This window comes from Nestor notabilis, unplaced genomic scaffold, assembly GCF_000696875.1.
Source record: "Nestor notabilis isolate BGI_N333 unplaced genomic scaffold, ASM69687v1 scaffold11578, whole genome shotgun sequence".
Taxonomy (NCBI): Eukaryota; Metazoa; Chordata; class Aves; order Psittaciformes; family Psittacidae; genus Nestor; species Nestor notabilis.
In genome coordinates this window covers 62417-89103 of record NW_009938771.1, presented here as the reverse complement: position 1 = coordinate 89103, position 26687 = coordinate 62417, and the positions used below count along the sequence as shown (strand labels likewise).

The window sequence follows — 26687 nt, the reverse complement described above, 5'->3', positions numbered from 1 at the left end:
AGGACCTGCTTTCAGCCTTCCATTTTATGTTTAATGCCATCAGATGCTATAACACAAAGCTGAGGGGGAGGAGAAAAGAAAGTAGAATAAAAAGAAAAGAAAAAAAGGGACTAAAAGCAGTGAACTGTATCCTAATTTGGTATATGCTCAACATTTCTCAGCCAGGTTATTTGATCCCCAGCAGCGTGGAGCACAATCAAATACATTCATCAGTCATATCAAGCCATTGCTTTCAATCCATTTTCTTAGAGCAGAGTGAACAAAAAGAGAATTAAAGGCTGTTTCTTTTTCTAAGGGTCTTAAAGGAAGGCAGAAGTCTGGCATCTTAGTCATTTCAGTAACTACAAACCCACACCTGGGTACCATTTCACCATATCATAAATCAGAACAGCAAAGCATCTACCTTAATCCCTGGGATCAGAAACAAGCTGCTAGCACTGCCATTTGGCAATACTGCAGCCCAGCTCTACCTGCTTCAGCTGCAAATGCTATGGTGCTGTTCTTCATTTTCCTTCTAACTCTAATTGTGTTAGCACATAGGCAGTCCAAACGGGGGAAGAAGTCAAGTAGAAAATCTTCTCTGTTTTTATAGCTGACACATTCATGTTCTACAAATACGAGATTCCTAGTCCCTCTTGGGAACTCTTCAAGGCACACCTGACAATATGGATTATTCCTAAACAGCCCTAATGCTCTTGGGCAGCAGTATTCTGCACTTCTGCATGAAGTCTACTTGCAGAAATGCTGTCCAGGGAACTCCTCTAATAATGTTTCTTGAAAGACACAGTTATCTGACTCTGCCAGCTCTGAAAGAGAGATGCTGCAATGAGCTACTGAACACTGTTAGATAAAAGTAGCAGTGATATAAGTAAGACTACTTTTGTAATTCTGGTCCTTTATTTTCTGTTTCCTCTTTAAATCAGTAACTAATATTATGCTTTGAAGATGCGACCTGTTAGATTTTAATTATACGTAAGGGTAATGACTACATGGAAACTAATGGTACAAGTCCCCATAATGTCAAATGGTACTTGTGTTCCCAGATTACTCAAGCACTTTCACCCATACATGGCAGAAAAGCAGCTGTATGGGAATGGGCTTTTTCTTTTTTAAAATCTATTTCAAACTGTATGTTTTTGGAAGATGCGTTTATTTACAGCAGATTTGTAGCCTCCAGTTGTAACTGCTGAAAGATGTCATGTGCCTGTGAAAATATGTAGCTAAGAATAGGAGAAAGAACATACTTCTGACACCATCAGTGGGAAGAACACAGATTAGACAACAGAGAAGCCCCATGGGTCTCAACTTGTAGACAAGCCTTCTGGGATTAAGACTTCTGCTGCCCATGTTTGTTTAACATGTCACATTCACTGACCAACTGCCAAATGGCTACGGAGCATTAGTGCCACTGAAGAGCAAAATATCATCTTCATTAGTCACTCCAGCTTCTGGAAAAGGGCTATGTTAGAGATCAGCAAGGAAAGGGAATATTACCAGCTAAAGGTTTCAACCATTACAATTCTAGTGAAGGTCTGCAAAATGTACACAATCTAAATTCCTTTCCTCTGAAATAAAAAGAAATCAGCTCTATGAGACACTTTTTTTACCAAGTTTGAAGGAAGAGGTCTAGGATCCAAATTCAGTGGAATATAGCATACATTTTCTAGAATCAATATGGAATATTCAAGAAAATTAGCATCTGCAGATTATTTTATCTTAGAAATGAGTGAACTGTCATTAAAAAATCAAAAAAAAAAGTGAAACACAGAAGCTATAGGAATTGCCAAAAGCTTGGAACTAAAAGATGTGAATACACAGAAAGGTCCCCCAGATCTTCTACAAACCTATTAAAACACTGTATAGAAATTTTATATATACCCTTAAATATACTTATCAAATATTTTTCTATCAAAAAATACTTCAAGTATCCAGAGAGCTCGTAAATAAGCCTCAGTGCTTTTAAAACTCATCAGGGTCTTGTGAGAGTAACAAAGTTCCCTGATCTAATTTTTTTATTCTGTGTTTTACAGGAGTATGGGAAGCTGGACAGAGATGATAAAACCCCAAATCATACTAGGTTGCTGTCTTTGAAAATGAAAACCCTTACATGTAGAGCATCATTACAGCAACTCAGTATTTATGAAGCAAACAACATGCCATTATAAAACCATCAAAGTTAATCTACTCAATTCACTGCCCTAATGCCAATTTTAGGTATGTGCAACAGCCTAAACAGTTTGCTCACACCTCTTCAGCCAGGCAGAGATAATCTGGTAGCATTTATAACACCTAATAAAGATAAACAGGTATCTGAAAGTCAGCAAAACAATTGGAAGTAATTTTAAAGTCATGAATTTGCTATTAGAGAGGAATAAAATGGAGACGGCAATCAGCAAGCACATTTCTTTCGAGCTACAGCAAGTAAAAGACCACTGCTGAATGCTGGTGCTTTCACAGAGGACCTACCACACCTAACCCTGAGAGAAACCTACCTACATAGAAGTGGTTGGCTGAATTCCTGCAGTGCATGAAGCTGCCAGGGCACTTTTGATCATCCTCGACTACAACGCAGCTACTGCTGAATTTAAAATATCTAAAATGATAACCAAGATTTACATAAAAGTGTTCCTCTCACTGTAACATGAAAACATCAATAGGTTTCTCAGGCTGAGAACTATTAATCTGCTTTGTATAAGTTGTCATGAAGCATTTCAATAGCACCTGCTATTAGCTGGCAAATTCCCTGCTTTTTCAGTTAAACACAGCCTTATTTGACAGGGGCACTGTTTCACACATTGCATATTGGGCACATTAAGAGGTTTCCACATTTTTTAAATGCAAACCTGTTCTTTAAAAGAGAACTTAGGGTGCTGCAAGAGCTGGTGTCTCTGTCAAGCTTGTACTACTTTTTGTCAACTACTGTAAGCTCCCAGTGCTAACATTTTGCAACTCGTGGGTTTCCTTGACAGCTTGCACTTGCCCCTGGCCACAGAACAGTTTTACTATGTGACACTAGCACATGGCTGCATTTCTCCAGTCTGATCCTCCTAGTTAGCAATTTTGCTTACACTATAAAAAGAACTGCCTCCACAGTCCAAACTGGTCAGTGATCTAATAGGTTATTTATAAATATGGCATCTTTACTGTCTCCTGCAGGATGCTTGTAATGAAAGGCTTTTGACTTGCCATCATTGCACTGCAGGTATTGTGCTCCTGCTCTCTGCTGGAGTTGAATGTTCTCAGACACAGCAGATGCATGGGTGTCATGGTGTCCCATTTGTCACTCTTTCACCTGGTGCCCTGGGTTCAAGCACTGCAAATCTGCAGCAGGGGTGTTACTTAGCTGTTAGTGATCCACTTCCCCACCTCCATCTCCCCATTCTATTTCCACAGCAGGCTGCTGCAAAGTCTTCCTGATAACAAGTACAAGTCATTTATATATTACTGAGAAACAGACTTGCAAAAGGTAGTTTACTTGCACGTGTACCATGGACAGGATCAGGCTTTAGTTCTGTGCACAGCTCAACAGTGGGAACAAAATCCCCAAACCACAAGGGAAAAAGCTATAGAATTTGCTCATGAGATGTATTACATGAGAAAGGTATTACTGACCCTCCCAATGGTCCTTTTCAGAAGTGTACTTCAGCGCTGAACCTAGATGTTGTGCAGGTAACCTCCAATTACTTTTCAACATGAGCAAAGCTAGTCAGGACAGGAATCAATTAAATATTCTTTAAAGATGTACTGTGCTACAAAATTGCAATACTGTTGCAATTGAAATGATGTTACATTTTCCTCTCCCTCAAGAGGTACACAAAGAAAATCAAACATAATCAATGGCACAGTGCAGAGGGCTGAACATGACTGTAGGGGGGCTGACTAGACACAATACATTTCTGCAGCAATAACCTGAACAATTCTGTAACACTGCTGCAGAGGTTTGGGTTTGGTTGATAATTCACAAATGGCTATTCAGTACTGCTGGCACCTGCAACTTAATGTGTATTAGTCAATGTTACTCTTGATTTAAATTCATCTCCTGCCCATGTCAGGGGGGTTGGAACTAGATGATCTTAAGGTCCTTTCCAACCCAAACCATTCTATGATTCTATGATTATACAGCTCCATTGAGCAGTGTTTTTCTGCAGCTCTGTTTTTTTAAACATTGAAGTTGTACTCATGTCAAGCTTATGATGAACAAAACATTCAGCATCTACAGACAATGCAAGCAAGGGATATACATGTATTTATCCTAAGTTGGTTGTTTTGCCTACAGTTTAGCTTCCAATATGGATTTAAATTTTGCGGATGCTTTTTCAGAAGTAGAAATCCCAAGAATATTTGGAAATTCAAATAGAGAGGTGTTTTTCTGTATACGTAGCAATGACGCAAGATTCCCAGGAGCACACTGTGGTTCCAAATAGCAGATAAGCTTATTCAGGACATACTGGATACTTCATCTACTCTTTTAAGACTTATGCTTCTGCTAAAATTCTACTGAACAGGGATTTTTCCATTAGTACAATCATTTAATTGACAGCTGAGGAAGGCAAATAAAATATTATAAAATCCTTCCAAATATTTCAGACAAATAATTTTCTGAAATTTAAAAAGCCTGCAAGAATAGTCAGTCGCCTGTTGTTATAGAATGGTTGTTGTGCTGCTTGTTCTGCTCTGGATCAGCATGTTCCTTGGAGGAGAGAATTTGGATGAAGGAATACAGAACAGCTTGAAACTGATACTGAAAAACACATTTTTAACAGGCCAGAATTTTATTTTCTTCATTAGTAGCTCCTTAATAGCAATGATCAGCTATTTGAAATTTCATAACAGTAAAGGTAAGATTAAATGTAACACAATTTTTAATATTAAATTTATTCTTGTTTATACCATCCCTTTGTAGAATAAATTAAAAATGCCCATAGATCTTACCAAAGTGGTACTGTGAATTTATGAGGCAGTCTTGTTCTGTCATTGATATTTCATGATTCAACTCTTAAAAGAAACAGTATATCTACTAACTACTACGTGTTCAATTCCATTCACATCACTGTATAAGAGCAAAAGCTTTTCTCAGTTGCTATTTCCCCTTGAATACTTGATTACTCCAGGTTCTTCTTCCCATGTGTAGAAAAACTCCACATCATAGTAACAAGAAACAGAGTAGACAAGCACTTCAACACCAATTTCTCAGCAATGAGTATATGAAAGAGGGTGTCTAGAAAGAACTGTATTTCCAGTTCACTGCACAGGTAATACAAGTATTCCTCAAGTAAAGAAAGATATGAATTTAAAACTTTCAATGATTTTAGTCTCATTGTTCTTACCTTTCTCTTGATGTCAATGAATTGAGAAAACATTAAGGACCAGTAGAATGACAATTCAACTATGTAGTAATAATGAAGGTCAGGCATCAGTGGCTGAAAGATGGAGATGAGAAAAGGTTAATAGAGTCTAACTGACATTACAGGCAGCTGAGGTCTATGTGGAACATGTTTAATCACAGGGTGATTACTGAATTATATATAAGCACCCTTTGTAAGAAAAATTACGATGGTTGCCTCTTTCAAACTTTGGTGCCCTGGAAAAAAAACCCTCCCCAACCTACCCTCCTTTTATATTTTAATCTTTACAGTATTAATACTCTAATACCAAAAAATTACAATGTTGTCCATTAGAACTAACTAGTTAGTTAGAACTAAATTCTGAGTACTACTAATTTTGTTTTGAAAGATCACTTGAAACATCTTGCTGTACATCAGTAATGTGGGTTTACAGCTCAGCAAAAGAAATAATGCTAGAGCAGATTAAAGTAATGCTATGAGCATATAATCACATCTGCTTATGATGAAAATGTTGAGCATTAAACAGGGCTCTTTCTAAACCAAAATCCTACTTTTAAATAATTTAACCTTTTTCTGTGAACATGTTAAGATTTAGAAAGAAGAAAATAAAACAGATCTATCCAGGCATCTTGCTTGATACACAACATGGTTACACAGATGTTTAAATGTATAATAAAAATAACAAGACACAGGAACTTGTGCACAACCAAAACCAACCTGAGGTAACTTTGAAGAAGGTAACTGGTAACACGCATAAGCTGTTTAGCCCCCGGCCTAAGAGAGACAGTCCTAGGACCTCCTCTAATTTCTGTGCGATTGTGCCTCCCTGTTAGCCATGCCTTCCATCATAGTGTGAGAGAGGGGCACTGGCATAAGAGAAGCTCCTGAGGGCATCTCCTAAGGGATTAAATGAACCATCTCCAGAACATTTTGCACTGGCACAACCACATACCCAATCAGGGCATGAGCTATTTCCACTGGCAACAAACAGTTCAGTTGCCTCTCTTGTTCCTATTCTCTTCTGCAGACCAGTCCTTTTCAGCTGAAAAGCAGCCCTTAGGTTCCCACTGAATGCTTTATGTGGGTTATTTAAATAGAGGCATATGCTTATGCTTTGTGAAAAATGTGTACACTCAGAATCAATCTTTTAAAACCATTTCTTGGGCCAATATAATAATTTTTCTGATTCAGTGAGACTGACAATAAGCTTTTAACTAGGTGTAACTAAAAAAGAGAGGAGGAACATGAGCTAGCAATGAACAACTATTATACTCATTGCAAGCACTGGGCTTGATCACTGGGGAACATATCTAGTAAAATAAAGAAGATTGTCAGCTGCTTTATTAACAGCTGACAATTATAAGTGTCATTAGTATTTCTAAACCCATACATAATGATAATGTATGGGGATTCTAAAGATATCATGGTTTCACTCCATGGAAGGGTCAAGGGTGAAAGGATTAAGTTTCACCCTGTATGCAGCATAACAGCTACGAGAACTATACTGGCTTTTCCCAACCCACTGAATCTGAGGCTTTACTAAAACTTCTAGTATTCTCATAACTTTCTAAAAATGACCATTCTACCACTGTTGCAGATGTCTGCTTTCATGGTTAGATTTCCCAGATCTGTTTTCAGATCCTGTGCTTTATTTCAAAACAGGTGTGAGAGCTAGATTCACCTTTCCCATCTTGAACTCAAGCAAGATGAGGAGTATCTAGCAATGTTCTGAAATTACAAGTAACCCACTGACACTAACATATTGACACAAAGCCCCGCCATGGTAAAAGCAGAGGTCTGCAGAGATGTCATATTGGGTTTTAGGCAAAGTTTTTTATTTTGGTTTTTGTAACTTTTACCTGATATGGATACCCGTTCCAGCACTGTCTGGTATTCCAGAGCCAGGGTGTCTGAGAGAGAAAGAAAAGGAAAAAAAAAAAGAGGGTCTGTGCACACCATTTTGGGCAATGTAAGCATATATAGTTAATACAAGTGAAGGACAAAACTACAGGAACAGCTTAAAATCTGTGATTTTTGATAGAGGCTATTAAAACTGAATACAACAAGGTGATTCCTCAAAGTTTCACAGCATGAATTAGAACAACCTGCCTGTTCACAGAGATTTTTAGTTGGTGGCCCATGACCTTACTTTTGCAGGAGTGCAGGCTGAACATAAACAGCTTGTGCTCAGGTGGTCAGATCTTACATTTCCTTCCCAATAGCACAGGAAATTTTGGCCTTAGGCTGCTCAAACATTCTAAAGAATGTTCCTTGCATGTGCTGTTACATATAAGCATCCTTCCATACAGGATCCATTCTTCATCCCAGCCACATCAGTTTAAAATAGCAAATCATACTTTTTGCTTTCCTGGCTGAAGTCATGACCATCCAGAGATGATAGATCTTGCTGTCACACAGAAAAGACTAATATCTTAGGGCAACATGAAAGGTGCCAGAGAGAAATTTACTTTAGTGCATCTACAGACTCTTGCGCTGCAAAAAGCTGGGCAAACTAAAAGACTTGGGAACATGCAGCACTGTTATGCTTCCTGTTTCTTTGCTGCTTGCACAAGATTTATGTGATTATTTATCTTTCAGTGCTGCAAGAGAGCCTTTTAAATCTTTCCTGGTAAGCAGGTTGATTCTTTCAGAGTTCTTTATTTTTTACCTCCTTCTCTATGAAACTAAATGGACTCAAGATAGAAATTACCATATAAGCAAGCTCTTCTACCCAACATACTCAACCATTAAGTGTTTCCATATTGGGTAATAAGAACATGACGAAACCAACAGCTACCAAGGAGCCACACTTCCATTTTTGTGCATGAGCAGGAACAACTCCTTTCAGATATGCATGTCTTGCAAAGCACAGCTGCATCTCGGGTTCTGGCAGCATCTGTGCTCTTTGAGAAGCATCTGTCAACAGTACAAGTACCCGCCCATTGGGTATCTTGTTAGAAACATGAAAGAAAATTGTGGATTCAAGATCTTTGCGAAACTCCAACATTAACTACTCTACATCCAATATAAAGGTGGCAGAAAATTATCAGTAAGTCTCCTGGATAAAGGCATACAGACACACACCCTTACAGCATTATATGCTTCCACTAGGTTACATTTTCTCAGATAAATCCTCATTGCGTGAGATACGGCCTTTTCTTGTTTTCACCATCAGGTGGAGCAGTTGAGCTCAGGCAAAGCCTAATGACAAACTTATGCAAAATACAATGGGTGAACGAACCAAATAAAATAAACACTAGGCAGAACGTTAATCCCCAGGCTGAGAATCAGGCTAGGCAGGGAGAATTCGTACCATATCAAAAGCCAGAATAAATGCTAGTCAAAACTATAGCCCAATTCCCAACTGATACTTAAGTACTAATTGTGATGTGTCTTACGGAAGCTTGTTACAGCCTTTTTTGTTGGTTAACAGTGATGTAATATGATCACTAAAGGCTCTTTCTATTTTTTTTCCGATGTGTCCTTCACATGGAAAATAAGATAAAATAGAACTTGCACACCCAATGCTCCTGAAACGGCAAGAAGTAATTTTTACAGTAACCTGAGTAGTACACCAGCATTAAAGTAACAGACCTCCTACGCCTCTCACAAGGATGTTGTAACAATGGTTAAAGTCCACCCAAACTTCTCCTCCTCTCTATTAGGAATAATTTTTTCAGGCAAGCAATTATTTTTTTCAAAGTATCTCCACAGTAGTTACCGTGCTAAGTGAGTTCCCCTCATTTCATGCAACATAAAGGGTCTCTGGAAAGAGCGACAGCTCCTCTGCAAGTGTTACTAATATACGGAATCTGAAATATTTCTGTCTGACAGCTGCCTAAATTAGATCTATCCAAATATTATAGGATAATTCATAGTTTTAGCCAGGTTTGAAAAGCTGTAACTGTCTTTCATATCAGATTCAAAAAGAGGTAAGAGATGCTTCCTACCCAATTATTTTGCTACCTAAATTACAGGTGCTAGCAAAAAATGCACATTTTTCTCTTTCAAATATTATGACATCTTAAGGCTTCTTTGGAGAGATGCCTGCTGTAGGAGCTGCAGATACAGAAGTTTATGTGTAATTAACATGCTGAATGCTAAATAAAATAGGCCTCACTGGAGGAACCCATAACCACAAAGACTGAAAGGATACCACAAACTGACAAACAATACAATACATGCAATTAGGCCTCAAAGACCGACAGAACATCTGCCTCTTGTCGAGCTGCGTAAGGCTTGGAAAGCCATGCTGCCTTCTCAGACAAAATGCTTCTGGGTAGCTGTTTGGAAACTTATTGGATCCTATGTGGGCAGCAGTGGTTAAGACAGCAGGGCATCTACACCACCTTCTTACACCTATTTCCTCCCCAGCTTCCCTCTCCTTGACTTGTCTTGGCATCTCTTGAGCTGACTCTAACAGCTGTAGCAGAAGGGGACTTTGGTTATGCTTGCCCTGCAGGGTTTTAAGGAAGAGGCAGAGAAAGAGCTTGATTTAAACACAGCTTTCCCCTCTGACCTCTACAAAGAACACAGTCCTAGGCTGAAACTAACTTCTCCAGGTAGACCACGGCTGTAGTTGGAGCAAGAAGTATTGCCTAGTCCTCTGTGAACCTCCCAGTTGAGGGATATTCTGTGCAGGCTTTGGCAGGAAGGACAGAATCCTGAGAAGGCCCACAGTCTGCAGAGTGACACTGAAACACGCTGAAAAAGGGTGGATTAATCAGAAAGCACCTAACACTGGCATTCCCAGGGCTTAGCTGTGCCTGCATGTGCTCCCAGGATACACTGATGAACTTCCCCACACCAGGCAAGCTCACTGTGGAGCAGAGCCCAACTCTTCCTGACGAGTCCTATGATGGACAGAAAGAAAAGGTCAGTGACTTGGCTTTGCAACAGATCCATTTTTGATGAACATAAAAAGTGTGCTGTTTCCACTGCCTGTTGAATACCCAAATTTCCACTTCTTGTTCTTGGTATATAATCTCTGAGGAAGGGAGGAACCTGAGGGGACTGGAGAAAAGAGGAAATGCAAAGATCCTGATAACAAAAGGCATCCTTAAGCTGGAAAGAGAATACTAAAAATTTCAGTTCCAGTTATGTCAGGCGCAAAAAACCAGCCCTACAGTCCTGACACTCTCCCTTACAGAACATAGAGGAGTTCAGATAGAAACTTAAGCTTTACCCCACTTTGGTGCAGTGCCTCAACCATGCAGTATCAATGACAGAGGAGGATTATAAACAGCTGTTGAATCTGCTGTCATTTACAGTATTAAGGAACAAATCTCTATTATTTTTGGTTCCTGACAGGAATATCCATCAAAAGCTCCATTAAACCTCTCTCCAACTCTGTGATTAAAGGAAGTAATTTTAAAGAACTCCTTCAGAAATAAAACTTCTCTTGAGACAAGGGAATGACTGGAGATTTGGAAAAACAAAAAAGCAAATGATCTGAGATGTCTGCATGCTTAGCCAGAAGCCTCGGGTTGTTTTGCATTCGCTGTCCCATTCACTTATCTTTTGAGAAAGCTTCTAATTGGGCTCTGGCTTTCAGAAGCCCCAAAGCAATGAAAATCTGCCTGTCTTGCTCAAAGTGCTGCTAGTACCTAGTATGTGAAAGGTCAGTTTTGATACTAAATGGAGGGGGGTAAAAAAAATAGTACAATAAAACCCTCCCATTTGTGATCAGTTCTCTTACAGCCCATTTGTCTGAAAGGTATTTTTATGTGCCTTTTATTAGTGAGGCAACAGATGCACCTAATGAAGTATTATTATTTTAATATAAGAAATTTTGGTTCATCATACAGTAATAAAAATAACAAAGAATACTCCTCCTCATCCCTATCTACCCAGCAGAACCCACTAAGTATAGGAAACACACAAAGGTCACAGGCTAAGTTCTCAAAGAGATGGACAAGAGCTGTACATGTCATGAGCAAGCACTTTCCCATACTGTCAGCAAGCCAACCATCAGACGTGTGTATCAGGCATGTCATGGGTTTAAAGTGAATTCCATAACCTATTCATAGAATGTAAATTGTGTCTGTAAATATAAATATATTACATATAGGTCACATAAATTTGCAAAGTAACTGCTTTTGGGCAGCTGGAGTTACTTCCACAGTTTGTCTCACTGCAAGTTGCTCTATCAGCAACTGAACTGTTTTTCCTTGCACCCAGCACAACCAGAAATCCCAATATGCAAGTTGCAACCACAAGCACTGGTGTTGCTTTGCCCTTGGAAGTGTGAGCCTACAGATAAATAAGATGTGTGGAAAAAATTAATAAATAGTGTTGCTGACACTAATTTTTTCTTTCATAGTCCATAAACGTGAACAAGTAGCATATTGAAGAACCACTTGAGAAATACATCACTAAGCCTCATGACAGCAAAACCCAGGTCTCCACAGAGCAGCTTTTGCCCTAGCAGTTTGGACTATTTAGAAAGAGCTGTTATGCATCTGATTTACTCTTGATCACACAGGAATGTTGTAACTCCCAAAGGGGTTCCTTCCTAAATTCTCAGATAACTAACAAAAATCTTCTGACTTACCCAGCAGATAAAGAAATACTGTTTGCCTGCTGTTTTTGTCAGAATACAGCATGTAAAAATCCAGGAACATCATGACAGAACCCCCACATCGCACAAAAGCATATTTATTCTTAAATCCGCATTCAAACCAAAATGAGACATGATCAGTCCAAAAATAGATTTTAAGTTGCTTTTGAAAATAGATTTTTTCATTTTGTGAAACAAAACCAGCACAATACAGAAATCCTGAGCATTCACTGTGTATGTGCTCACTACTCTACAATCTTGAAAGGCAGATTTTATCTGGCTTGGTTAATATATTTGGATAGAGCTTTACATAATTTGTCTCTCATAGCTACAAGCAGTAATAAGTGGAACTGAAATTAGCACTATTAATTAAAGTCAAGATAATACACACTTTTAGCAAAGTTCTACCCACTGCATTTATTTTGGGCTAATACAGGCAAAGATGTCTCCTGGCATTCATATCTCTGCATTCATCAATCTAGAGCAGGTCCTTGCTCTTCACAGAAACAAGTAGTATAACTGAGGCCGGATTTCCTCTTGAGTAGCATTTACTTGGCCCCCCAATTTGATCTTACCCCTAGACCTAACATTCACTGTCTGATACATATGTATAACTTAAGACATACACACAGTCTTTTCCTCAACAGCAGTTGCCTTCTTCCACTGCAGGCAGAACATCATCTACTGCTTGTATGGACCAACGCCTTACCATATTCTGAGCTTTACAGCTTATCTAAGAGTGCAATTGTAACAGCAGATGATGAAGAGTCTACAACCTTTCTGTTAACTACAAAATACAGACATACTTAATGCTTTCCACCTCTTTCCACCTCAACTGAAAATTACAAGCTTTTAGTGAACACCACCTTTCATAACATTAGCAGAAGAACAAGTATTCATAACTAACATTTGTTTTGGGGTATTGGGGTTTTATTTTTTTTGGTTGTGATTTGTTGTTTTGCCCCCCCCCATTATGGCAAAGGATTATAGCAATTTTTTCTTTTTCAATATATTAATAAGCATTCCTCTTGCACATCACTTGGTTTAACAAGCACTTGCTTAGAGGGAATTACTTAAATTGCTTGCTTGCTTTTTCTTTCTGCAACACCTGCACCCTCTTGGCATGGTATACTGAATGGCTGCTGATATTAGAGAGAGTCAGATTACCAGGCACCACAAAAAGCATCCTTCTGTAGTTTCCCATCCCAGAAGCTTTTGTTCTAGTGTAAAAATAACTCCATCCATTAATGGTAAAATCAAGAGATTTTTTCAATAAATTAATCTCTTAAATGCAAATTCCACAGTGACCCTGAGTTTCCTTCCCCATCTTCTTACTTGGCTCAAGGGGGATCAGTAGAAGTGTAGCCTACTGCAGCCTGTCTCTGTTGAGTGCACATCCATAAAAACATTCATTTCTGCATATAATGTACAATCTAAAAATTATTTTTTAATTCCTGACCACAGAAAAACTCCTTAATATTAATTGTTTTATAAGTCACTTCCTTTTTCACAAGTAGCAATATTTAGCAGTATTTTTCTCTCCAGCATAAAGAAAATGAAACTCTTCCTCATTTTCCTCGATTTTTAGAAGAAAATTTATACAGGAACAACAAGAACATCTCGGTTGGCTTTTCAAAGTTTCTATCGTCTTCCACTAAGTTTGACAGGCCTCCAAGGACTTGAGATTTATGATGTCTTGGAAACTTTTCCTGATTATCTAGAAATGTAGGGTTTCTTCTTGTTATCTTCTGAAAAATTACCCTGGATAAGAAAGGATCTGAACCATGTTAACACCATCACTTGCTACTGTTGTATTTGTTTGATACTACTTAAGCATTTCTCATACTAAAGTCTCACTGATTTAAAAAATACATCATTTTCCAGTCTTTACTGTCCACCTGTGACAGGCATTTTGGGCACAACCTTAGCAGCAAACAATGCCAACAACACAGCATTCAGTTACCTACACATCAAAATTAAGTATATTTCCCTCTGTCCACAAAAGTCACTAAGGTCTGACAAAACATCATGCTGATTTGCTGATGAAGAGAACTCAGCAAAACGACAAAATCCGTGGCTACTATTTTGCATCAACTTCTGCTTGTTCTTCCTTTCACTGACTGGCAATTTGCTTTGTGGTTGCTTCTCACGCAAAGAACAGCATTTTTATAAGTTCTTCACAAACCCAAGCAGTCATTCCTTTTTCTTGGCAAAGCTGGCAACAGAAGCGAAGACAATGTGACACATTGCTGATGAACCTCCTGAGGTTCTCATCTCATATATTGTGACTAAGCAAGCTGTTACGAGTTTCTGTAGAACTGCTTTTTTCTCTAGAGCTTAGTGCTTTGTGTCTGCACGAATGAGGTGTTGGGGGAAAAATGCTTTTGCAACAAAGAACAAACGCTCAGCCCTTCCTCTCAGTGATCTGCACTGCTAATTTCCAAACATAATTAAAAATGATACTTTTACTAATCGGAAACTATAAAATATACGGAAGGATGTATAAAAGGCCAAGATTAACAACAATCACTGGAAGATGCACTTGACATTTCAAATGCAAATACATGTGTGAGCACAAAAATTTTTTTAGCAAAAATGTGAATTCAAGTTTGGGTTTATTTACATAAAATGATCTCCAGAAAGGCAGAGTAAGCTCCATGCACCACATATATTTAAAGCGAAAAGTGGATGTATGATGTACAGAGATCTGGTGTTTATGTCTTGTGCTGATAAATGTGTCATTTCAACTTTCAAATTATGTGGAAAATGAAGATGGCAAAAGGAACAGATAATCCTAGAGAATCTGGAAGGATCCTAATATTGAGGCATCACATGCAGTGAACAGAAATGAAGAACATGTCAGCTGGAGAAGCTGGCAGCTTTAACATCTCCTGCCCCTGCTCTACCAGCCAGCCACCAGTCCCTTTACCAGGCTCAGCCATCAAAATATTTGCTCTCATGCATGCACCCTTTTCCTCTGACATGTCCTTTGTTAGTTGCTTTGTAGAAAGCAAAACATTTTAAAACTTCTGAATGCATGTGCAATGGTAACATTTTCAAGGACTGTTCTGGCACGAGCAAGCTGGGCAGCCAGTGGTGCCATGATGGTTTAGAGCAGCTGAAGGTCTATATATGAATATTCTAGAAGCCAGGCTAAAGTTCCTATTTATTTGTGGGTAACCTGTTTCCCAGTGACACTACTCAATGTATCTTGTAGTTGCTCTATCTGCACTGTAAGAAGAGTGCATAAAAAGTAGCAGATACATTCAGCTGAATCTGCTGACACTTTGGTGAAGCAAAGCAGTTGTAAACCTGTTAGCTTTACAGCTGCCTTATATTTTTTGATTGTAGAGCCAGACCACATGAATTAGCCTAGAATTTGCATCTAAGAGGATATTCATGAATTTATTTTATTTAAAAAGAAAACACACAGCTGTAGGTCTGGAATTAGTTTGTAGAGAAAGTGCTGAGGTTTACATTTGGCACACCATACTTTGGTAGAAGGGTGACTCCTATAAAATCCTAACTTTAAGAGTCCATGAATAGGAGAAATGAGGAAGCCCCAAGAGGTGTAATGAGGTAACACTGGAAGGGAATACAAGATGGGAAAAAAAAAAATAAATTTCTCACCAGTAATATATTTAACTGGCAAGTTTATTTCCCCTACTACTTTAAGGGTAAAGTGGAGCAGCTTTATGGCTCAAAGCCCTGACAGTGTAGAAATACATATTGTTCTACAGGTCATACGAACCTAAATACAGCTACTCTACTCCAAGTCACCGCCTCAATAGTGAGTTCAACTAAATAATGGCAACTCAAGGCACTGGTCAGATTATTAATAACCTGCTCTTATATCCAAACACATATTCTACTCAGGTTTAATTAGCTGTGGAAAATAGGACTGCTTCATTCATCTGAATAGTAAAACATGAAAAGCTCCTGGCAGTAGCCTAGTGCTGTGCTAAATACTTCGCTATAGGTATGAATGAGCTACCTTAGTTTCCTGATGAATTAGAACTATTTTTATCATAAAATTGCCCAAATATAAGGCTTTGGGAAGTATTTCCTCTAGAGCTGCCATTTTTATATATAGGTAATTGAAAACTTTCAGAAAGCTGGGTTGCCAAGATGATGAATACTGTGCTTAAGTCAAAATTGGCAACCAGTTCACAGTGGGACACAAGGTCTGGTGGCCCCACTTTTACTGTCCTGAACAGTGTAATGTACAAGTAGTTAAAGCTGCTGGTATGGGTCAGTACCAGCGTAACTCTCCAAATCACTGATTACAGAGCATTTAGTTATTACTCTGATGTTATTAAATACCCCCAGCTGGACTCCAAGCAGATAAACTGAAATTCAACTCTAGATATATTTTTTAAATTAATACATTGCTTTTCCTCCCCATACTTATGTCAAATTTGTCCCCATTGTCTACATTTGAAAGGTTGTTGCCATCAGTGTCCTACAGATGAATCAGGGCATTTCAATATTCTCCTTTTCCTTGTTTCTTTCAAAAACTTTGTTTCCTTTCAGCCACAAATAAGTTCTGCCAGCCACCTCAGCTTTGTCCTCTTTTGCCTGATCCAGTTATTATCTTAACTTCCAACAGCTTACACAATAAATTACTTCCTATGCTGACAGGCCTTCTCTTACAAATCCTCATTGTCCAAAATGCATTCATTTTCCTTGTTGATGTACACTGAAGGGTTGGAGTAATTTAAAATTTAGTTTCTCCACTGACTTTGATCTTTCTCACAGCATGACTCATGATTTATATCTCTGACATCTGAAGTGCTCTATTAATCTCTCCTAAATGCCCTCAACAATTTTTATGCTGTTTTGAAGAGATATCTGAAATAAATTCCTTTTCCCTTAGATGGAATCTAACTGTGGTCTTACTGGAAACCTTTTCCACTCATGATGCTTATTTAAAAATGTAATAAGACATTTCCCCTTTTTTACAACAGCATCCTTCAGGAGACTCTCCTGCTTGCAACAATTAATTAGATATTGGTTTTTTTAGCACCTAATGCTCAGCCCGACTTTCACAGAAAGGAACAAGTATGATTCGATTTGATTTTAACATCCAAAATTATTTTAGCTTGACAATTTTCATCACTGGTTCAGCAACTTGTTTTCTGATTTAAAAAAAAAAAAAAAGTTATAAAAACCCAGAGAGTCCAAATCAATTTTAAAGCAAGTGCAATCTGCCAAAGACAGGCTTCATTTCCTCCCTAAGTGGCATACGTACCACATTATGCCTCTGTTAACAGCACAGTAAGGTATCAAATATCAGCATTGTGTTGAAAGGACTCCAGAGTGGCCTCTGACATTCTTCATTTAAATGAGAGTATATATCCAGTATTGGGCAGATAAGCTCACTGAACAAATGTAATTACAAGGTTTCAGTAACAGATAATATAACAACCTTTCAGGTGTAACACGGGAAGGAAACATCCTAACAGATGCAGTCTGGACTAGAAAAAAGTGCCCAACTGAATGCCTGCTTCAAATAATTCAAGAATGAAGGAGATGATAGAGGGCAGCAGCACACGCTCTGGATGCAAACTTCCCACTTCGAGCTCTTGCCATGTTGTTTTCTAGAGTCAGTTCTGGTCTAAACCAAGGTGGTAGATATTTCACAAACTCATGCTTTGGTACCTCAGCATTAAAACCAGAAAAATTTAGCCTGGTTTAAGTAGTCAAGAATCAGACAGTCAGACATATTCCAAACAGCAATGTAAATATTTCCAAGATGCTGTGTTTCTTGCATTATTCTATTCTGAAAAACATCCAGAAGTGTTAGCTATATGCAGCAGGTACAGCAAGAGGAAATGATAAATGAAATATTGACTACTCTGATGCAGGTCTTTCCCTCCCTCCCCCACTCCAAATGATATAAGTAACATGCAACATGTTCTGTGAATGCTTTCCAACAGAAACTTTTACAATAGAATCAAATCTGTTCTACTGCTAGAAAGACCAAAAACTTGTGTAGGGCACTGGAAATTTTCAATACAGCAAATTATTTTTCAGTTTGGCAGCTGCTGGTGTTTCACAGTATGGGGCGGGGGGGGGAGGGTGTTTAATACAGTTTAGATGTACCAAAACTGGTTCTTACCTGTGATGAATTTTTGCAGTCATGTTAATCCAAAAAGTTAAAAAAGGCACAGCTACCAATTGGTGCCTTGGGGAACTCAGCTATTACAGGTGATCTTTGGTGTAGGATAACTTCCAGCAGGAAGAGAGTTGTTGCCAGTACTTTATAAATGAATTATGTCCTCTTATGATTTCCATATAACATTGAGGAAAAATAAATTTATTCTTTATTTCTAATGACAGAAGTTACTGAGAGTCCCCATGAAGGCTGTTCTCTATGTATTGCAGAAGACTTGTGTGAAGAATTTGAAACTATTAATTTCTGCATTTAATCTTTATTATTTCCTCCAGAACAATATCATGAATATTCTAACTAAAACTCCATTTAAATTGCAGCACAACCTTTGTTTTGAAATTGTGAAAGTTAATTTCACAGTCCTGAGCCAAATGCAAATCCAGAAATCCAAGTAAACACATTTAACACTTCTTTATCTGTTGGTTTCAGAAATCACGCATTGCTTATGAATCAGAAGCAAAGGATCAGTCCAGCTGGAGCGCAGAGGAAGACCATATACAGGAATTCTGGAGAGTGATCTAGAAGTCCAAAGGCTTTTATTTAACAGGATGTTTCTCAGCTATCATATTTGCTAAACATGAAGCTCTTGGGAAGGCTCTATATCAGCACTATAAACTGGTTGGTCATACTTATATATGCTATAAGAATATATACTTTTATTTATTTATCTGCAACCTAATTTACAACACTGCAAAAATCCCAAAGCAGAACATTTACAGCCCAATGACTGCAGGTTCCATTTCAAACAGGATAATTTTCAAAATTAATTCCCTTTTATTTCTTCATTTCTCAATCAAATGCTAACTAAGGAAGCAACATAAGCTTGTTTGAAAGCCCAGTCAGGGATCTTCTCTATTAGCAGCTTCATTCCACTGTAGACCTCACAGTATCATGACTTGATGTGCACAGGAACCACAAATGCAGCACAGCTTCCCAAGTAAGTGTAACAGTCCAAATGTCACATTCAAAACTTATCATTAAGCTTGAAAGAATCCATTTCAGCAATATCTATACAGAATCAGTGACTTTAGGAAAAGAAAACTATTTACAGTCATGCTCCGCTTTAATATCTGAACAGCTCTTTGCAGATGCAGTCACCTTTGCTACAACACAACTGATCTCCCATGAAACTAGCAGGATGACTTCAAAAGCATTCTTAAATATCATGGCTCAATAAAACATTGCAACCAGCATGAGGCTTTTTTTGAAAAGGCTACCATGTGTATCTCCTGTTGTGCGACTACAGTCAAGAGTCACTGGACAACTAAGAAAGACCAGCTGGCTTCAAAGCAGCTTCACCCTGGCTTGCTTTCCCTGCACCTCCAGAGCTTCTCAATCACAATCCCAGCTGCCCTCTGTCTTACTGAACCACAAGGCAACAGGGAACATATCAGTAAGGGAGGCAGAACCCCCCCTGTTGTCACTAGCACTTTGGAAATTGCAAAGTACAAAGATAAAGCTCCTTATTTATTCTCTTCATAGGTTAGAGAACTGACAGGAACAACTAACTTCCAGAAAGATGAAAGACCCTGATGCAAGTCTGATGAACCACAATTGACCCAAGAACTAAATCAAGGTTATAGCTATCTTCTTCTTTGGGAAAATGTGTTGATACTGGATAAAATGGTCACAGTAAGAAGATGGCAACAAGCAAGCAATGAAAGAAGGCAGCCTTTCTGTAGTCCACAGGAACATATCTAACTTGCAGACTTACAGAATTCCCAAATCCACTCTCCAAATTAATAAAGTCAGTTTAAGAAGTGGGGAAAAGCAGTGTAGTGATCTGACAAGGAAAGATGAAAGTAGGAAATACTGACATATGAGGTAGCTGAGGAGTATATAGGAATGACTATATAGCATTATATATAATTCAGTTTCTTCCCAGAACAGCCCACTCCCAGTGCCCAACAAGCCCTGAACTATACAAAATGAGAAGAACTGACCCCAGGAAAACAGGCCACTGTGATAAACCAGCCTTTCCAAGAGACCTGCAAGGATAAAGCTATATCTCCTCCCAACTACTCATCTTCAGATAATCCATGTTTCCATGGCCATTCTTGGCATAGACAGGCCAGAAAACAAGTGCTGTACAGCAGGTAGAAAACTATCAGTGATCTCTCTCTCACACTGGGCTTTCCAAGGTCAGATCAGTCTTTGCAAGGCTACACAAACCAGGTCAGGAAAAGAGAAAAACAAACAAGTAACCAACCAAACCTGTACCTTCCCACTGCTCCATGGAGATACAACTTAGCTCTTAGGAGAACAACTAAGAAAAATCAGCACCAGTGTCAAAATAGACTCACATAAAGCTGTGAAACTAGAACCTTCCTTGTTTATTAGACAAAGTAATTTGTGACTGAATTAAGCTACCTTACTGAGTCAGCATAGGAAAGCATTTATAATGTATGCTGAGCATCCCACAAGCCTGCTGAGACCCTATATGGCTGAGAAAGAAAGAGGTGAAGAGAGTACGATGAAGTATGTCTTTCCTAATAGAGATAACATATACTTGCTCTTTAAAACTGTAAAAGTGACTCAATTCAACCTTAATTTTCCAACAATGTAAATAACTTTGGAATAACACCAGCAGTGTGTGGTTTTCATCCATTTGTCTTTTTTAAGTAAAGTTTCCATTTAAAGGAAAGATTAAGTAATGTAAATGCACACAGAAATGCTGTAGCAATTTTACACTAATAGCAGCTCCTCAACTCCCAGTAACTTTACAGGAGCATCTGAGCTATAATACTACTTTGGCCAAAAGTAAGAGTCCACCACTTCTTGAAGGTCCTTCACAACATCTGACTATGACCAGAGCAAACAGAGTAACAGCAGTTGTATTGTAATTAGGTCCTGAACCTGACTAAAATAAACCATCACCAACTTATAAACTTAGTGACCAGAAACTGAGACACACTTTTCATTTAATGGAGATGTCTATATTAGCATTTCTGATTTTTTTTATTTAACAGCTAAAATAAATGGAGATGTATTTGACGAAATCTGAACATATGATTGCAACCAGAACAGGCCTTCAGTGAAGAAAACTGAAGATGATGTATCAGTGAAAGAAGAGATGTGAGGCACAGCATACAGTGAAGCTATTAAACAGTTTAACATCAAAGTAGCTGCAAAATTGATAGAAAGAGAAGTAGGATGAAAATTCCAAAACAAGAATGGCAAATGAGACTCCACTTCAGGTAAACATCCCATTGTTCCTGTGTCCCAGTCTCATCCCACAAAAGGATATGAACTCACAATCTTCAGAGATGCCTATTTCCCCAAATATAATAATTCTCTGAAGTTGCTATGCATATCTACAACTATTAACTTCCTCCAAGATTAACAATCTCAATAATCAGGAGATAGAGGTGAAGTGTAATACAGAAATGATGTCAAAACCCAGTCACCACACAATGAAGTAACAAGTTCTCTTTCTGTATTTCAAATGAAAGTGGCCTGACTTTAGGCTCTAAAATTCTTGACTATAAGTAATCCAAAATGGCACTTGCAATGCTGTACTACTCTCCCAGGGCATCTACATGTATCATTGTTGCTATTTTATTCCAAAAGGAGGAAAAAAACATGCCAACTCAGCTGAGCAGCAGAACGAAGCACCCTCATTCACAAAAAGGTGTTACGAAACCAGGTTCTCCCTAAGTATGCATAGAAACTGTAGGCCACTAACAGAGTATCTCCTGCTGTCACACAGTAGTTGCCTAGCTCAGCGGTTAGTGCACACACAAGAATAAGCACTTAATTTTCCTCTTCTGAAACATTCTACAGTTTCAAGAAAGAGAAACTTTCATGACAATGTAAGTGGAGCTCTGTCTCGGGGTTGTTTTTTTTCCTCCTTACTACACTACTGTTTTTCTAGCTGCCTTCCATACATTTATGCCACTTGAGTAGGTTTTTTGAGTCAAATTTACACTTCAGTATGGCTTTCCTATTGTTTTGTGATCTATCTGCATCACGAGCAGTTGTAATTGCATGGCACACAGTGCTGTTGTAGGGGGTGAATCCTTAGGAAGGAAAATGCAGAACTGACACTCCATCAGCCACATACACGCGGAAGCTTGTTTCACCTGGCATTTAAATACAGCCACAGCACCCTCAGATCATCAGACTTACTTCAACTCTAAATTTGAAAAAGAGCAAGTCAAAAGTTACTTGTTTATCCAGGCAGACGGTCCTTTTCCTGGTAGAATACCTACATGCAGCTTTAGGTTCCTAAGTCTCAATATAGTCTTCAGAACACTCTCACCGCAGGGAATTCATGCTCGCTCTTTCTTTTGTGAATTTGTAATTCTCATGGGCAATTAAAGGAAGGAAACTGAATGTGAAAAGTCACCATATGTCACCTGGAAGCTTTTCGTCCAGATGTTTGTAAAGATTTTTCAATCTACAGCGTTATACAGATACTGCTCAGCAGCAAGGATCAACAAGCAAGTAACAATCCAATCCTGAATTCCTCACTCTGTTTCTTTAACATCGAAGCATAAGATAACTTTCTTTTTCATTTAATGGGAGCACAATCAGACCATTAACTCTTAACGATCCAAACCATCACTGATTTAATTACAAATATTACTGAAGAAAACAAAAACCTTATCTTGTTCCTATGTTAACGATAAGCAAAACAGTCAGTTTAATGTCACTGGATTTAATGTCTTGTTGGCATCAATACTGGTGTGATGCTCCGCAAGGAAGTGTTTTGTAGATATGCAAATGAAATAAATGCTAGTGCTGAAAAATCTCAGCTGCAGTCAGAAAGAGGAAGAATTTGCATATACAAGATCAGAGTGGAAATATAATGGATTAGTTATCTTTTACACTTCAAATATTAGTTATTTATAAAGATACAAAGAATATTGTACTATATTTATCACCACGATAAAGACAGGGCCATATCATATTTTCATAATAATATTTCACAGTGATGATGGCATTTGAGGCCAAATATCTCTGTGTAAGAGTCCATGTTATTCCATGTTACACCACAGATCAACAGGTCTTCTAAGCCACTAACTACTGCTATCTCGTCGGGCAGTACCTATGAAGATGAAAATTTTTTCAACACTAGTAGGGTTGTGGTACACACACCCTCTGTTCCCCCCAGATTCTATTTTGATAGACAATGATTTCTTATCATTGTCTTTACTGTTATGCTAACAAAGAGTAAATATAGAATTTGTAAGATCTACATTTAAGATCACCTAAGTTTAGGCTTTCATGGTTTTTATCTTGTATGGGCATATACCTATACACCACATGGAACAAATTAAAATTACCTCTTTCACCACTTAATGTACCAACAAAAGCCATGGAAATGAGTAAAACTAAAACCAAACCCCACACTCTATTTTCATACATATAAATGACAGGTAAAGTGTGAAAAAGAGAAACTTAAAAAAAAAAAAAAATCAAAGTAAACATTTACTCTGGGAAGAGTCTCTGGGTGTCCTGAAAGAAATACAAACCTATTTTTATTTGGGCTTCATTTCAGATGAAGCATTGAAGCACTTAGGTGAAAGGACTGGCTTTGGTCCATACTACCAAAGAGTTGTGAGGCTTGACCTAACATCTCTTTCAGAGGCTTGAAAACCAAGATGGGATGGTCATATTTGCTATTTTGCCAAGAATGGGGGCAATAGGAGTGGATGGGAAGGTGAATGCTTTGCATTAATTAATTTTGTGGGCCACTTACTCTTTAGCCCCAATTCATTTAAAAACCATTTAAATCTGCTGTGGAAAGCAGTGAGTAATGGAGTTGGCAGTGAGTAATGAAAGAAAGCGTCACCTTCTCTTTGAAAGTTGCATTTCAGTCTGTTTCCTCACATAGAAGAATATTCATGATCAAATCTACCCTTGAAAATGGTAATATTTGAGGTGAAAAGTGAACTGGTTTGAACTCTAACCTACATTTACATCAATTGCCTCTTCTCATAAGGTATCCAAAACAACAGAGGTGCTTCAAATCCTAATTATGATCACTTATTTAACCCTCTCAGTGGATTAGCCACCATACTGCAGGGCATGTCCTGAAACACACAGTGCTATGGGGTGCTGCGGTGGACTGACAAACCCATCAATCTCCCAACATCTGATTTCATTACCTAGAAAGTTAACAGTTTATTTTCATCTAATTGAAAGTTCTGGTTTGGAAAAAGAGACAAACATACTTCAACAATGAGAGATTATTTGGGAAGCAGAAAGTCTCATCCTACTATTACACCACTTGGTAATATACACAAGATAGCTACAGTTGAAATTGTTACATTAGAGAGGATTTGAAAAAGCAAGAATTAAGAATTTGTAAGGAACATTTAAACAGAAACCAAGATTAAGGAACAATTTAATCTTTGAGATGCTTTGACATTGAAATGTCATTAATTAACTTCACTAGCTACAGACAATTACAGCAACCCCCCATTTAAAATTAAACCAGCTCTGTAATATTCATTTACTTATTTTGATGCAAAGGATTTAGGATAAAAAAAGGTTGAGAGCACACAGGAGCTGGGGAAGGGAGAAATGTCTAATACAATAATTAAATATTAATGACTGTGGAAAAAAATGTACTGAAGTCTGTTGGTTTCTTATACATACATATTAAGATACGATTTTTAAGTGATGCAATGGTTTGGCTGAGGAAGGCTGTGAGCTATTCCTCTGCGTGTGGTCCATTTCTGAGTAAGAGAGCAACTGCCTGGCCTTTCCTACTTTCTGACCAGAGTTAGTTCTCTCTTGGAAGAGAGTAATCCTTGGAAGAAGCATATGTTTCCTTGATACCACAAATGTTTGTAAGACATACCAATGAAACAGCTGCACCCTGCAGTTAAAAATCACCTCTTGACTGAAGGCGGCAGACACTAATGGTAGAAGTTTCACTTTTACTGTTTCTTTAGGCCCAAGAAAAGGGCAACAATCAAAGCATCCGGATATGATGTATGCCCTCAACAGTAGATTTTATAGGAAAGAAATTAATTCCTACAATGTCACTTCATGAGTGACATGATGTCACAACAAAGACCAAGTTGACAACATACACCCATTGGAGTTAGAAGGCACCAAGGACAAGACCAGTGCAAACTCCATAAAGGTCTACTGCCTCCCGAGTTCAGTGGTGGAGTTGGCAGGATGCGGGGGAGAGTGCTGTGAAGCAGCTGTTATGATCCAGAGGCTGTTGAAAGCAGATGTCCATATGGATAGAGGGATGGAGAGAGGGTGGAAGCACTAGTTTTTGAGCATTTTACATTGCTAAAAAGCATCATATATAGTATCAGTGATCATGATACCATGGCCTACAACTGCAGCCACATGCAGGACACCCTACTGCCAATCCTCTGCCTTCCCAACTTAAAGGATTTTCCCGAGTTCATGGTGAACATTTTATTGAGCAAATGGCCCAATCTAAGTGTCCTGCAGGCCTCACTAGGATAAAAATGTATTTAAAACATATAGATTGACAGGTTCTGTTTCAACAGAGCAAAACTTGAAGAAAAAGCTTTATATCAGGCATTTCTCCCTGTGAATTGAGATTTTTTTTTGAAAATACTACTCAACAAAAGAAAGATTATGTGGTTTTTTTTTGGTTACTTTATTTATGACTCAACAGCATATATCTGTCACTGGAAAAAAAGACAAAACCCAAGAGAACAGTTTGATAAAGAGATACAGCTTTCAGTGAGAAGAAAGTTTTTAAATCTCCAGCAATGTACTCAGCAACTATAGCATGGCAAAAGAATTGATAGATCACATCACGTGCAGTTGTTACTACAAAGACTTACAGGTTGCTTTAGTGAATGCAGAAATTTCGTTTATCTAGATCAGCCATTAACTGCTGCCATGGATGATAACAAAGACAAGTTTGCCATGGCATTTTAGAGAGCTATGACTGCTCTGAATGACAGCTTTATTAGCTTTCATATGCTTCTGTAGGAAAGTGAAAATCAAAGCTGAAACATCTCCTTGCAAGATGTTCTAGCCAGGCAAATGTAAAACTTTACTGCAGTTAGTTACTACTATTCTAAAAATAAATTGACGTTGGTATGTATGCCATGCTGACAGTATCACACTTCAAGAACTAAAACAGAGTTGATAAATCTGCTAATTCCTGCCTAAGCTTGGACACATCTTCCCAAAAAGCTAGATAAGCTTGTCAAGCTCTACAAAGCCATTAAGACCTAATGACATTCTTTGTAAGAATGGTGGTTTGCCAGAGTATCCTGGCTAGATCTTCCTTGGGCAGTTAGATGGGAACAAGGAAACAGACACCCATACTTCTGCTGATACTGCACTGATGCAGTAATATTGCTTTATGCAGCAAATAGAGAAGGTGACAGTAGAAGATAAAGTAGCAATTACTTATGCGCTGTGGGCATTACAAGAAAGGTGTTTTGAGAGAGAATCCAGAAGGTGAAATTCGCCTCTAGGCAAAGGGCCAGCACAAAGCAAAAGACCACAAAACTAACTCAAAATGATGCTTAAGTAATTGATGGGCCCCATGCCAGTCTTGTAGGTGAAGCTGCATTTCATCCTTAAATTAAAGAAGGAACATTTAAGAGAGCCAAATATAAACAAAGTACCCATCAGGTTAGGAATATGTGCA

The 26687-nt window shown here is 38.3% G+C and overlaps 1 protein-coding gene across 1 annotated transcript in view; it reads right to left on the bottom strand.

Annotated features, from left to right (window-relative positions):
- Nucleotides 1–26687, bottom strand: part of CERS6 (ceramide synthase 6) — a gene marked incomplete at its 5' end in the record, with an annotated part of 80770 nt that overhangs the window by 25128 nt on the left and 28955 nt on the right. Inside the window, 2 exons of the mRNA XM_010019512.1 lie at nt 5328–5420; nt 7205–7255. Coding sequence (XP_010017814.1) covers nt 5328–5420; nt 7205–7255 — 144 coding nt within the window. The remainder of the gene's footprint in view (nt 1–5327; nt 5421–7204; nt 7256–26687) is intronic.